Here is a 14,109-nt window from a genome sequence, read left to right as displayed (position 1 = left end):
GCTACCGATTGGCTGAGTGAGCCTGTCACTTCATGTCCCTAAACCAGAAAGCTTTGCACAGCGGGGACCAGAGCTGCATAATACCGACGGCAGCATGGTAGCAAGAAAGATGAGTGTTTGCTGTTTTTTATATGTTCCCTCAGTATATGTCTAAAACATGTCCTTCCCTGACAACCAGTGTTGGACTATGGTACTTTGGGCCCAACAGGGAAATTAATTCTAGGAACTCACCCTACAGCTACAGGTGTAGACAGTGCCAAACCCCTTACATAACCCATCCACACACATGGGTCTAACATACCTTTCAGCTCTTCTCCACCTCTTTTTTTCTCTGCTATTTCTATAGGACCTGTGGTGATGTCATAGAGTCAGGTGCTGTACAGTCTCCTTACACACTGCAAACTTGCTTCCCCCGAGATTTGTGCAAAATCGCTGGAAAAACACAGCATTCTTCCATGCAACCAACCACAGTAGAGAAGCCAGGACTTAATAAAAGTGCACATTGTTTTTTGTGACTATGGGCCACACCAGGAGCCTAGGACCACAGGCAGTCATCCAAAACTGACATATTATAATCCATCATCTTACAAACCACTGCCAAGAACACGTTAAAGAGGAACTATCAGCAGGTTAGACTAATCTAACCTGCTGATAGCCCCCTAATGGGCATGGGGCACCGAGGAGGAAGGTATGTCTCTTATCCTTCTCCTTGTCGCCGTTCCTGTGCATTTAGTAGTTAAATCTATTGGCGGGAGCTCCATTAGGAGTGCAGCTCCATCCCCATTGCCCTCATCCAGCCCACCCGCTTCACTGGTTGTCATTAGAAGGAGCGGGCTGGCTCGGTTAAAGGAGTTGGGGCAGTGCCCCTAACGGTGCTCCAGGCCATGGATTCAACTACTAACTGCACAGGAACGGCGTCGAGGAGGAAGGTAAAAGGCATACCTTCCTCCTCAGCACCTCGTGTACATTAGCAGCAGGTTAGATTAGTCTAACCTGCTGATAGTTCCCCTTTACACGATTGGGCAATATGATTTGTTCTTAATACTCATTATTTTATTTCTAAATTCCACACAGAATGGACTGACTCCTTTGCACCTTGCAGCCCAGGAGGACAAGGTGAATGTATCTGAAATACTCGCAAAGAATGGGGCCAATCTAGATGCCCAAACCAAGGTAAGTATGTCACAGGACTACGCATGCTAAACATTTATAAGGTACATGAAAATGTGTGATTCACAGAGGTCACACAGGCCACAATGTAAGAGTGACATATACAGTATAGTATAAATTATCTGCTCACTGGTAAACTCAGTCACATAGTCACCCAAACATATAACTGGACACATTAGATCAGCGATAGGGAACCTCCAGCCCCCCAGCTTCGGCCTTTGCTGTCCAGGCATGATGGGAATTGTAGTTTGGCAACAGCTGGAGGGACGAAGGTTCCCCATCCCTGCAATAGATGGACATTCGGAGAGGGAATCAGAAGGACACTAATAGGCGTAAGAAGCATGTAACAGCAATATGTCTACCCATATATACAACCCCTTGAACTAAGAAACAATAGCCAATACTTGTGTTCTCTCAGTATACAAAAAGGTTTGTCGGCATATTAGAAATATAACAATATTAATTTTCATAATCAGCTTTCATCTAGATTTCTGTTATTATCTTAATATCATAAGGCCGCAAGCTGTTATTGGTGTTTAAGTAAATGAATCTATCTTTTCCAGCTGGGTTACACTCCGCTCATTGTAGCCTGTCACTATGGAAACATAAAGATGGTGAACTTCCTTCTGTCGCATGGAGCTAGTGTCACTGCTAAGACGAAGGTAAGGTTAGATCCGTCTCATAATCCTTTATAGTTCAGTAGGTTTCTGACTATCCATTGTATAAAACCATATGACATGTATGTTATGCCATTACTGAAGCCAGGGCTGTCCTCAACTGAAATTCGGGTATGTTGACACTAAAATCGGCGGAATTCCACATGTCAATTCTTTGATCAGAGAGCGGCGGGAGTGGAGGCGCACAAGCCCTCCTGTAGAAACACTGCGGGACACTGAGGCAGGTGGGATCTCCGCCGCGGAATTCCGCCTATTTTACTCAGTGTGAAAAGGCCCTTTCTTAGGGCACTATTCCACGGAAGCGATAATCAGCTGAATCGGTCCCATTCGGTCGATTATCGCTCGGTGGAATATAGAGAACGATCAGCCGATGATCGTGTCATCGGCTGATCGTTCATTTAGGGCCAGACCTAAAATCATCGGTCCCACACCGCGCATCGCTATGGTGGAATAGCGGCGGGCGACCGACGATTTGCGAAGCAGCACCATACTTTACCTGTCCGGACTTCTCCTGCACTCCGTCTTCCTCCCCGGGTCCCGCTCGCAGCATCAGTAGCTCCAGAGCGGCCTGACTGAGCTGTCAGACCGCTCAGCCAATCACAGGCCGGGACCGCCACGTCCAGTGATTGGCTGAGCGGTCTGACTGCTCAGTCAGGCTGCTCTGGAGCTGCTGATGCTACGCCGCGGGACTCGGGGAGGAAGATGGAGTGCAGGAGAAGTCCGGACAGGTAATGTATTGCTGCAAGGGCTGCAAGGACATCGGTAACGATGTCCCTGCAGCCCTCGCTTAACGATCATCGGGGCCGTGGAATAGGCCCAGTAAACGAGTGCCGTGCTCGGCGCTCGTTTACATCGTTGCTCGGAATAGGGCCCTTGGAGACACCCAATTCCACATCTAGTGTCTGTTGAAGATCTACTGCATATGACTTGTATGTCCTCATAGAATAGAAGAATGTGCCATAATGAAGGCATGTTACTAGATCACTTATGGGCTTCATTATGTAGTGTATACCATGTTATAAGACCTACCCTGATAATAAGGCCTAGTTTTATTTTGCAGGCCCTTTGGAATATAAGCTTTACTCCAAAAATAAGCCCTACCAGACCAGTGCTAGACTAGTTATGTTCTGCCCCCCACCTACTCAGCACAAGCTGCAAGGTAGGCAGGAGGGGTAAGACAGTGGGAGGGGACATTGAATATGGGGGGATGGAGGGTACATGGGCCAGCTACAGAGGGGGGGAGGGAGGTATAAAGTATGGGGACTACCTGCAGAGGGGGGATGTATACAGTATGTGGACTATCTGCAGAGGGGGATGTATACAGTATGGGGAAAGAAATATAGAGGGGGGAAGGAGGTATACAGTATTGGGACTACCTGCAGAGGGGGGATGTATACAGTATGTGGACTATCTGCAGAGGGGGATGTATACAGGATGGGGAGTACCTGAAGGGGGGGATGTATACAGTATGAGGACTACTTGCAAAGAGGGATGTACTGTATACAGTATGGGGGAAGAAGTACAGAGGGGGTATGAAGCATGGGGACTACATGCAGATGGGAGAGGTATACAGTGTGGGGACTACCTGCAGAGGGGATGTATACAGTATGTGGACTACCTGCAGAGGGGATGTATACAGTATGGGGACTACCTGCAGAGGGGATGTATACAGTATGGGGGAAGAACTACACTGGGGGGAGGGAGGTATACAGTATAGGGAGCCTTACTGCAGAGGGGGGGGGGGGGGGGGATTGTATACAGTATGGGGGGAAAGCAACAGGGGGATGTATACAATATGGAAGGCCTGACTACAGGGGAACTTACAGTATAGGAGCCTAACAACAGTGCAACATACAGTATGGCGGCTAACTACCATATAGAGTGGGGCTACAGTGTAGGGGCATACTGTGTTTCTCCGAAAATAAGACCTACTCCGAAAATAAGCCGTAGCACTTATTTTTCAGAGAAAATAATAGTATAAGACCCTGTCTTATTTTCAGAGAAGGACAGTAGTAATTCTCAAGCCTGTAGATGTATAATAATAAATGGCGATGAGATACTATAGCTCTCAGAGTGTTTTACTGACCATAATCATTTTTGACTCCCGGTCACTATGTGAATCATGTTTCTCCACCGCATCCTGTCTTTTTATCGGGTTTTTAGTTCTTTAATGCTCCATCTTTTTGTAGGAATCATTGTATTGCATTGTATTAGTGTTCTGGAAATACGTCTGTTAAAGCGACTCTGTACCCACAATCTGACCCCCCCAAACCTCTTGTACCTTCGGATAGCTGATTTTAATCCAAGATCTGTCCTGGGGTCCTTTCGGCAGGTGATGCAGTTATTGTCCTAAAAAACAACTTTTAAACTTGCAGCCCCGTGCCCAACGGCCGGGGGTTAGATTGTGTATGCATTAAATATGCATTAGGTTGGCACAACCTCTGTTTAGACAGGAGAAAATGTTCCAGGCATTCCTAATGATGAAGAGGGTGGGGAGGAGGGACAGAGGGGTGGTGCAAAGTTAGGGCACAGATATTCTAAGCCCCGGCCATTTGACACAGGGCTGCAAGTTTAAAAGTTGTTTTTTAGGACAATAACCGCATCACCTGCCAAACGGACCCCAGGACAAATCTTGTATTAAAAGCGGCTATCCGAAGGTACAAGTGGTTTGGGAGGGTCAGATTGTGGGTACAGAGTCGCTTTAATGTGTCGTGGATATTTCCAGGATAATGTCTGCTCCTTCTGTACTTCATGTAAAGGTTAAATGCATAATACACAACGATCACCGTAGGGTAGAATGTTCCAGATAGGATGATAATGTGAGGAAATAAGTCAAATTAGCATCCATTTGAGGTGGATGGGCAAGATGACAGTGTGATGGTTCCATGGCTGCTGTGCTGACTATAGTACTGGTACTAGACTGCGCTCACCGATTGGGTGTTCATGTGAAACTGCAGGTGGATGAACAGTCGGTTTTGCTTTATAGGACAGTGTTTTTTTGGAGCGAACAGCTCCCTTTGAGCTTCGCCCTTGGAATTAAAGTAAATCTATAATAAATTGGTTACATCCATCACTGCAACACGGACTGCACCTCTTATTATTACTGCAACTGTACTAGAATTCTAAAGGTTATTCATGACTTATTCATGATTTGCCACTGGAAAACAGACATCACATCAAGATCCATTTTAAAAATGTTTAACAGATAGATATATTGTGACCTATTTTACTAATCAAAAACAGCCTGGTCCTTAAGATTTGGCTAAAAGACACATATTTGCATCCTAAATGAGGGAGTCTGAGACAGGCTAAGACCAAATAGGCCTTAAAGTGAATGTCTTAAAGTGTGAGAGTTCTGTACTGATTTCTATATTATCTTTATAGTGGTCTGATCTTCCATTTCGCAGTATGGAATACACACTCATCAGCGTTAGATAAATAATTAGCGAGCTGCCACTAGAGGGAGTGTGAGATATAAAGTCATACTATATACACATTGAACTCTATAATAAAACAGTATGCGGTAAGCTTCTAATCTTTCTCTAGGTAACCAGAAGTCAGTGATGTGTTTTTGGAGGAGATTTCAAACGCTTTGTTGAAAATACAAAGCGCCAACATCTGTAATTATATAAAAGGAATCAGCAAGGACCTATTTATAAAAAAAAAATTCACGAGCATATTCACCTGGTACTGACCAGACGTAGGCCTGCACCAGTTTGTGCGACTTTTTAAAAAGCGCAAATCCCGGATTATGTGAATTTCTGGGTGAATACTTAAGGGTACGTCCACACTTACCGGATCCGCAGCGTATTTTTCGCAGCCGATTTCATTTAAATAAATGAACACAGCATCGAATCTGCACCATCAAATCTGCTGCGGATCCTGTAGGTGTGAACGCACCCTAAGGGTATAAACCCACACACCGTATACACAGCGTATTTACTGCTGCGATACGCAGCGAATACGCATCAAAAACGCAACAAATACGCAACAAAAACGCAGCAGATTAGATCTAAATAACTGAACTCAGCATTAAATCTTCACCATCAAACTGCTGCGTATTTGTTGCGTATTTGTTGCGTATTTGCTGCGTATACGGTGTGTGGGTTTGTACCCTAAAACAGATTTTTTTTTAAAGTTTCATCTAAAAATTATTTGCCCGTCAAATACTGGTTCATGAATAGAACTTACACAAAAAATGGGTGAAAAATCCAATTATTCACCTAACAATAGGCGCAAAGTCCTTGATAAATGTTTCCCTTTCATATATATGCCTGTGCTTCCAGAACAGAGAAAAATGTTTTTTATTCTTCAGTGCAAAGAGTCAAAGAGGTGTTACTTAGGTCCTCCTCACTCCGCCTCCCATCCTTGACCCTGCTTGATTGTCAGTCAGGAAGGACTCCAGAGGCAGGGAAAGCCTCTTTGAGGGCCCTATTACACGGGACGATTATCGTGTGAAAAATCGTTATATAGTTCGAATTTAAACAATAATCGTTTAGTGTAATTGCAGGCAACGATCGAAAAATCGTTCATATGTCGTTGGTTTAGATCTGGACCTAAAATCATCGCTAATCGTTCGCTGTAATTCCACATTCGTTCGCTCAAGTTCCGCATTTTTTCACTAATCGTTCATTGTAATTGCACATTGCCTTTAGTGTTGCTGGGATCAGAAGGAATAAACGATCATAGTAACAATCGCAATAATGATCATAATAACGATCGTATCTAACGATTATCGTTCTGTGTAATATGGTGAACGATTTTAGGTTAACGATAAACAATCTCGTTTGCGATCGTTTATCGTTAGTCATTAATCGTTAAAAATCGCTTTATGTAATAGGACCCTGACTCTTTACACTGAAGAATAAAAACCTTTTTCTATCATAAAAGCACAGATGTATATATGTCTCCTTTTCCTAACATCTATGTATCAGTGTCAGCAGGTTCCCTAACCATTTACAATGTCAGCAATAAGTTTAACATTTTGGGTTGAATTGTTGAAATTTGTTGTATTTTTCTTTTTGTCGTGGAACAGAATGGCTACACCCCCTTACATCAAGCTGCTCAGCAAGGTCATACACATATTATAAATGTTCTGCTGCAAAATGGTGCAAAGCCTAATGCTACCACTGCGGTAAGTTCACAACCTTGTGCTTTCTATGTTATGTCTGTATTTCTAGGTTCTTGCTGCTGTTTAAAGGGGTAGCGCGGTGTAAAGCATTTATTCACTAAATAACACACATTACAAAGTTATACAAATTTGTAATGTGTGTTATTTAAGTGAATGACCCCCTTCCCCATGTTTCCCCTTCCCCACGCTAGACCCGGGAGTGTGGTGCATTATACTTACGGAATTGCTTTCGACTCCGGCCGCCATCTTGGGACGATCAGTCCATCATGTCGGCCCCCCTCCTGCGCATCATCAGCTGCTCAGCTGCTATTGGTCGAGTATAACTATGCTCAGCCAATAGTGGCTGAGCAGCTGATGATGCGCTGGAGGGGGACCGGCATGAGGGAGGGCTGGAGGGGTCCGTCCGGCATCCTGAAGATGACGTGATCGTCCCAAGATGGCGGCCGGGGTCGACAGTGATGCTGTAAGTATTATGCAGCATACTGCCGGGTCTAGCGTGGGTGGAGGGAAACATGGGGAAGGGGGGCATTCACTTAAATAACACACATTACAAATTTGTGTAACTTTGTAATGTGTGTTATTTAGTGAATAAATGCTTTACACCACACTACCCCTTTAATATGTAAATGTGTTATGTGTTATAGAACTGTCAAAAGACTATCTGACGTTGGGTTATCTTAAAGTCAGACTTCACTAGTACCCTTCTGCATGCTTTTTCCACTCTTCTGTGTATACTATAGGTTATACCTTTCCTTAGATAGGTAGTTGGGGGGGTGGGGGGTTCTCCATGTGGTGGGGCGGTTGTCGTCTGCCTCATGGGGGTTTTTGCCTTCCTGGATTAACACAGTAGGATTTCCCTAGGTTGAACCTTATGGACTCTTGTCTTCTTTCAACCTTGTTTACTATGTTACTATGTTAGATAGAAAAGGTAATGTAGCTATGTATTTTAGGGTTAAACATTTTGTACTACTTGCATACTGCTCCTTCCAATACCTAAAGGGGTTGTCTAGACTTAGAATAGCATGTCTGCTTTCTCCCAGAAACAGCACCTCTCTCATCCTCAGTGGCTGTAGTTTTGCAACAGTTTCATTGAAGTGAATGGAGCTGAATTGTAATACCACACACAGCCTGGGGACAGAAGTGGCTCTGTTTTCCAAAAAGTGCTGTTTTTTTTTTTTTCTTCAAATCTTGGATAACCCCTCTAATATTTTAAGCAGGTATATTTTAAGCAACCCCAACTCCTAACTAAACTCTATGGAGGAGATTTATCAAACATGGTGGGTGTAAAGTGAAACTGGCTCAGTTGCCCCTAGCAACCAATCAGATTCCACCTTTCATTCCTCACAGACTCTTTGGAAAATGAAAGGTGGAATCTGATTGGTTGCTAGGGACAACTGAGCCAGTTTCACTTTACACCATGTTTGATAAATCTCCCTCTATATTTTTCCATTAGGCTCTGGATAGCTAAACAATAGTGCTAATGTCCTCAAATGAAAGCAGCAATCACCATCTCACTATTGCCCATGAAATACCGCACCCACCAGCACCATACTAGTGGCAATTGCTGTGTTCACAGTCCTCTTACAGTGATGCCTGCCACAATACCCATTTAATATTGTTTTCCGTATTACAATAACACCCTAAGGCTATGTTCCCACAACAGGATTCTTCGTCCGTCTTTCTGGACGGCCATCAATAAGATGGCTGTCTTCTGTTAATGACGACCACAAATAATGATCATTATTGCTGGCTATCATTAGGTGCTAAAATGACGGCCGCCCGGAAAGACTGCCATCATTTTAACATAGTGCGAACCAGAGCAGCACAGGACTTACCCATTAAAGTGTCGGGAAACACAGGGAAGGGGGCCATTCACTAACATAACATACATTACAAAAGTTGTATAACTTTGTAATGTGTGTTATTTAGTGAATATTTGTTTAGCGCCGCACTACCCCTTTAAGGAAAGGTGTTCCTCTGTGATATTTTTCCCCTAATTTAGACAACCAGCTCAAACTTTCCTCCGCGGCCATGACTTGCACTTCTCCTAAATGACTGTCAGATGTGTGTATGTAGTCTTCTTTTTCTTAAGGGAGCACAGAGTTCAGATGAATCTAATTTTTCAGCGTCTGCTCGGTCCTCCTGTGGAGGTGGATGTGGGGACGCAGAATGACACTTTCCCGACGTTCTTCTGAATATTCATTACAATTACCTCGTGTACAGTACTAGTTTCCTCGGAATCTCCACAGCTAATCCTGCATTCGGAGGCGTCTTAAGTCGCTAGTATTTACGGCAGATTTCTGCTGCGTGACAGCCTTAAAGCAGACAGAACCTTTTTCTGCGGAGAAGCTGGCAGATGTCAGGGTGTTGTGTTGCTATGGGGATTCGAGCGGCACATAAAGACTTCTGAAGTGAACTACACGTTACTGTAGCCCTTTTTTCCCTTGTTTTGGATGGAAAGGCTGGCTCACTCTCCATACTGCCTATGATCTCATTGGCTCACACTTTATCGCTCTCTCCTCCATTTCATCTTCCCCTGCAGAATGGCAACACTGCCCTCGCCATTGCCAGGCGATTGGGATATATCTCTGTCGTGGATACCCTGAAGGTTGTCACAGAGGAGGTCATCACCACCACTACAGTGAGTATTCTTGCAACTTTTTTACAGTAAGTCAGCCATGTGTGTACCAGGAACACAATCATGACTATGCTATGGGAGGGGTATGGAACCTTGGCTCCCCAGCTGTTACAAAACTACAACTCCCATCATGCCTGGACAGCCAAAGCTAAAGCTTTGGCTGTCCAGGCATGATGGGAGTTGTAGTTTTGCAATAGCTGGAGAGCCAAGGTTCCCTACCCCTGTGCTATGGTATAAACGTTGTGGTGCGGTTATTCTCCTGTATTTGCTATGTAATTCTTGGGGCTACATTGTGTGTGTAGTGACAACTCCCTGGTAACCTTATGTGCAGTCCTGTATAACACTATGGATAACACCATGCAGAAAAGAAGCAAGGGTAGAAGGGTTTTCTACGGACGCAATTCAATGATTAGCGGCTGCAGAAAAGTAACGTGTCAGTTGTTTGCGGCGCCGCTATGGATCCCTGCCAGAGTGTATACTATGTGTATACGCTCCGCCCAGGATCCCATAGAAGGAAAGGTAACGTATATTTTCTTAATAATCACAGATTTTACGAAAATTTACATTGTGTGAACATAGCCTTAGGGTGTCCATACACCATACAGTACATGCAGTTGGGTAAGAAACCTGATCTGACTTATGAAAATTTGTTCCATTGACTGTAAAATCTCTCGGGCTCTGTAAGGCAAATGTGTAGCAGTGGGAACACGTGGAAAATATACCTACTTGAATGTCTACTGGTCTGCTGGAAAATACTACAGTGGGACAATTGTCCTGTTTAGACCCGGATTGAATAACTTTAGTAATGGACACCCAAAGGATTGATGTTCGTTAACTGGAGATGTCGTTTTACTGACCTAATATCGCTCTTTATATCCATTGCTTTATTGGTATAATATAATATGTATAGAATGCAACTTAAAGGAGAAGTCTGGCAGGAGGGGGGTTAAAAAAAATCATTACTGGCAGGGGGTGGGGTGGAAATAAAAAAGACACTATGCTTACCGCTCCCAATGCCCGTGCGCCCATAGAGCTCCCCGACCCCCCAATGATTTTTACTCCCCGTCTGGACTTCTCCTATAAGTAGTGATGTTTTCTTGTGTGTAATATCTTTGTATGTAGACTATATATTAGTACTTTATACATTTTTTAGTAGTTTATTTTATTAATAAATGAAGAAGGATGTATGCTGTGTGTAATGTAAGGGAGTCGGCAAATGGCCGCTTTTCGAAATGATTTCAAAGGAAACCTTGGCAGAAAAGCTGCATAATTATACGGCTGTCAGAAGCTTCGGCTGCTTTACATAAGTGACTGGAGTTAGGTGCCAAAATAACTTTTCCCAAGTTTGAAACATTTGTGCACGCTCTCTAGGCATGCTTGGCCCTCATACAAGCTGTAGAATGAGTTTTTTCCTAATCTGTACTATATGTATGTATCCCCAGCACCCCCTCCCCTACACCAACTTCAGTGCTGCCCACCTGCCGGCTGTTATCTCTGTGCTATCTTTGTCTATGAAAATCTGTCACAGATTTGTTCTAAAGATGCAAACACATTTTAACTCCTTAGCTGGTGAGGCTGTGTTCACACATGCAGTAACGCAATGAAAATGCAGCGTGAATGCATCATTTTATTGTGGTCGTTGATTGGTTCAGTGCAGCGCTGCATCTCTTCATTGCACTAATAAATCATTTCATTGCCGTCAAACCGTCCTTCATTACATTATCGCTGTGAAACTCCAATGTGTGTGAACATACCCTTAAAGGAGAGGTCTGACCACAGGAATTTTTTTTTTCCGAATGGCAAGACACAAGGGGAACATAACAAACGATACTACTCACCTCCCCCTGTGCCTCTCCATTGCTTTGTCGCCGCTACGGGACTCCCGCTGAGCCGATGTCACAACCAGGCTGATGGACTGCCCACTCAGCCAGTCAGTCACTTTAAAGTGACACTGTCACCTTTTTGCATTCTGACATCTCTACACAGGTGTAAAGGGTAAATTTAGCGGTTTTCATACCTTATTTTATATCATACGTCATGGTGCTTGTTCAAGTAAAAAGTCATCTTTTATCAACTGCAGATCGTGTTAAGTGGGCGGGGCCTCGCGGCATTCGCGCCACCTGCTCCACCCACAACGCCACAGTTGACCCCGCCCCCTCGCCAGCCATTGGAACAGGCTGGCCGAAAGGTCTAGACCCCACCCCCTTTACGTCGGCCAACCAATGGGCGTCAAGGGGGCGGGGCCAACGGGTCAGTTGTGGGCGGAGCTAAGTGGCGCTAATGTCGCGAGGCCACGTCCACTTAATACAATCTGCAGTTGATAAAAGATGACTTTTTACTTGAACAAACACCATGACGTATGATATGAAATAAGTATGAAAAACACAAAATTTACCCTTTACACCTGTGTAGAGATGTCAGAATGCAAAAAGGTGACAGTGTCACTTTAAGCACTGGAGGTGGGCCGGCCCGCCCCCAGTGGAAAGAAACCCCCTCCCCTCTGACGTGGCTCCATTGATTCTAATGGAGCCGCGTCACAGAGGGGAGGGGGTTTCCTCCCACTGGCCCGCTCATTAATAGATCGGCACCGGAAACAGGGGCGCGGTTACGGTTAAAAAAAAAAAAAAGTCTGATTCAACGGCTTCCCCGCACCGCCGCCGTTCTATTCATGTGCAACACTTAAAGCGAATGTACCTGATGCTACATTCGCTTTAAGACCAAGATGTTGTAGAATAAGATAGTAATAAACAGAAGTATTTTCCTGATATTGGTTTTGTGTCTACAGACTGTGACAGAGAAGCACAAGCTGAATGTCCCCGAGACTATGACCGAGGTCCTGGACGTCTCTGATGAGGAAGGTGAGTTTTGTAGCTCCTAATTGACATAAAATGTCTCTGTGATGCTATGATTTTTTTAGGATCTCCGAATGACATCTGGCCTTCGAGAAAGCTGGGAATAGCAGTATTATATGGCAGCTGCTGTTATATGGCAATACTATAGAAGTCTACTGAGTGCTCTGGTGTGGGAAACTGGTGTGGAAAGTTTTCCGCCTTAAACATAGATATTACTGGGAGGAGGAGGGGGTCTCTCAGATGTAATGTATATGTACTGCCAACATACTTTCTTTATATTATTGCATCGGGTCTTGGTGTGTATATAGACGGGTCTGCCACCTCCCGTTCTCAAACATCAGCAAACAACCAACTTATCACCTCTTATGGCCATGTTCCCACGTAGTAAGACACTGGCCGTTTGGTGACCTAGCCTGGAGATGGGGGATGTCGGCTGGGGGGGGGAGGGGTCTTGGTGATGGGGATCTCCCTGGTACTATTCCCCCATCATCTGCTCACAGTATGAGCAGATGATGGGAGTAGTAGTAGTGTGTATCTGTCCCACTGGACAGCAGGGAGGGATGTAGATGCACCAGCACCTCTCTCCCTCCCTGCTCGGTGCCCTCCATTTGGGGAGCAAGTGTCCTTGCTCCCCAAATTATTCCATAAACGTACTTCATCAATAAAGCATTACACCACATTACATTACATAAATTTCAATACAGTGCCATATAGTGCGCTCCCTGCTGTAAACTCCATAGGAATTACACCTGATTCGTGACATCACTGTTTTTGAGAGAATTTGAAGCCTCCCTGATCTACTAAATTAAGGGAAATATGTGCATTTCCCATAATTAATGTACATTATGAATTTGTCTATCTTTCCATAAGTAATAACATATTAAAGAAATACTTTTGGCCGGACTTCTCGTTTAATGTATCTGTAAAGCAGGGATGGCAATTAAGTGCTTCAGCCAGGGCTAGGGGTCGGTAATAGAACCCCGCTATGTGCGGGAACAGGGCCGCGGTTCAAAAAGACTGTGGCACCAGCGCCGTTCTATTCATGTGCAACACTTAAAGCGAATGTACCTGATGGTACATTCGCTTTAAGTTTATATACATTAATAATTACTATTCTTAAAAACTAGTAACTGAAAAGAATTGATTAAACATATGTTACAAAATATGTAAGTCAATCCTCCCAGATTATTGGCGCTTTTTTTTTTTTTTAAGAGTATCATACATAAAATTAATCTTAGTGTATTTAGGGGAGTTTCATGACTTAAAATATTGTAGGGACACGTCTACAGGAGCATAACATACGTTTAGGGAAAAGCTAAGGGAAATGCAAGTTTCCACAACTTTTTGTAATTGTATAGGTGCAGCTATTGTTAAAGGAAGTCAGTGCTGGGGATCAGTATTTGGAAGTCCCATTAAGAATGAATGGAGTGGTGGCCAGGCATGTGCACTGTTTCACTATTCAGTTGGGGAACAATGACCTCCATTTTCACATGTATCAGCAAATATTCTTACCCTTTCTTTATGAATTAAAATGTCCTTTATGCAGCCCTTAAATTATTTGCTGGTGAGCTCATGTCTGATGAAGAACTTCTAAGTATACCAGGTATTTGTGTACGCAGACTATTGCAGTGGTGTGGATTT

The 14,109-nt window shown here is 44.0% G+C and overlaps 1 protein-coding gene across 27 annotated transcripts in view; it reads left to right on the top strand.

The window, feature by feature from the left end:
- Positions 1 to 14,109, top strand: part of ANK2 (ankyrin 2) — a 382,082-nt gene that overhangs the window by 303,635 nt on the left and 64,338 nt on the right. For all 27 annotated transcript variants that reach the window (XM_069978472.1, XM_069978476.1, XM_069978477.1 and 24 more), the window contains 5 exons: positions 1,075 to 1,173; positions 1,734 to 1,832; positions 6,883 to 6,981; positions 9,521 to 9,619; positions 12,402 to 12,474. In XM_069978472.1, the coding sequence (XP_069834573.1) occupies positions 1,075 to 1,173; positions 1,734 to 1,832; positions 6,883 to 6,981; positions 9,521 to 9,619; positions 12,402 to 12,474 (469 nt within the window). The remainder of the gene's footprint in view (positions 1 to 1,074; positions 1,174 to 1,733; positions 1,833 to 6,882; positions 6,982 to 9,520; positions 9,620 to 12,401; positions 12,475 to 14,109) is intronic.

This window comes from Dendropsophus ebraccatus, chromosome 7, assembly GCF_027789765.1.
Source record: "Dendropsophus ebraccatus isolate aDenEbr1 chromosome 7, aDenEbr1.pat, whole genome shotgun sequence".
Taxonomy (NCBI): domain Eukaryota; kingdom Metazoa; phylum Chordata; class Amphibia; order Anura; family Hylidae; genus Dendropsophus; species Dendropsophus ebraccatus.
This window is presented reverse-complemented; position numbering and strand designations above follow the sequence as displayed.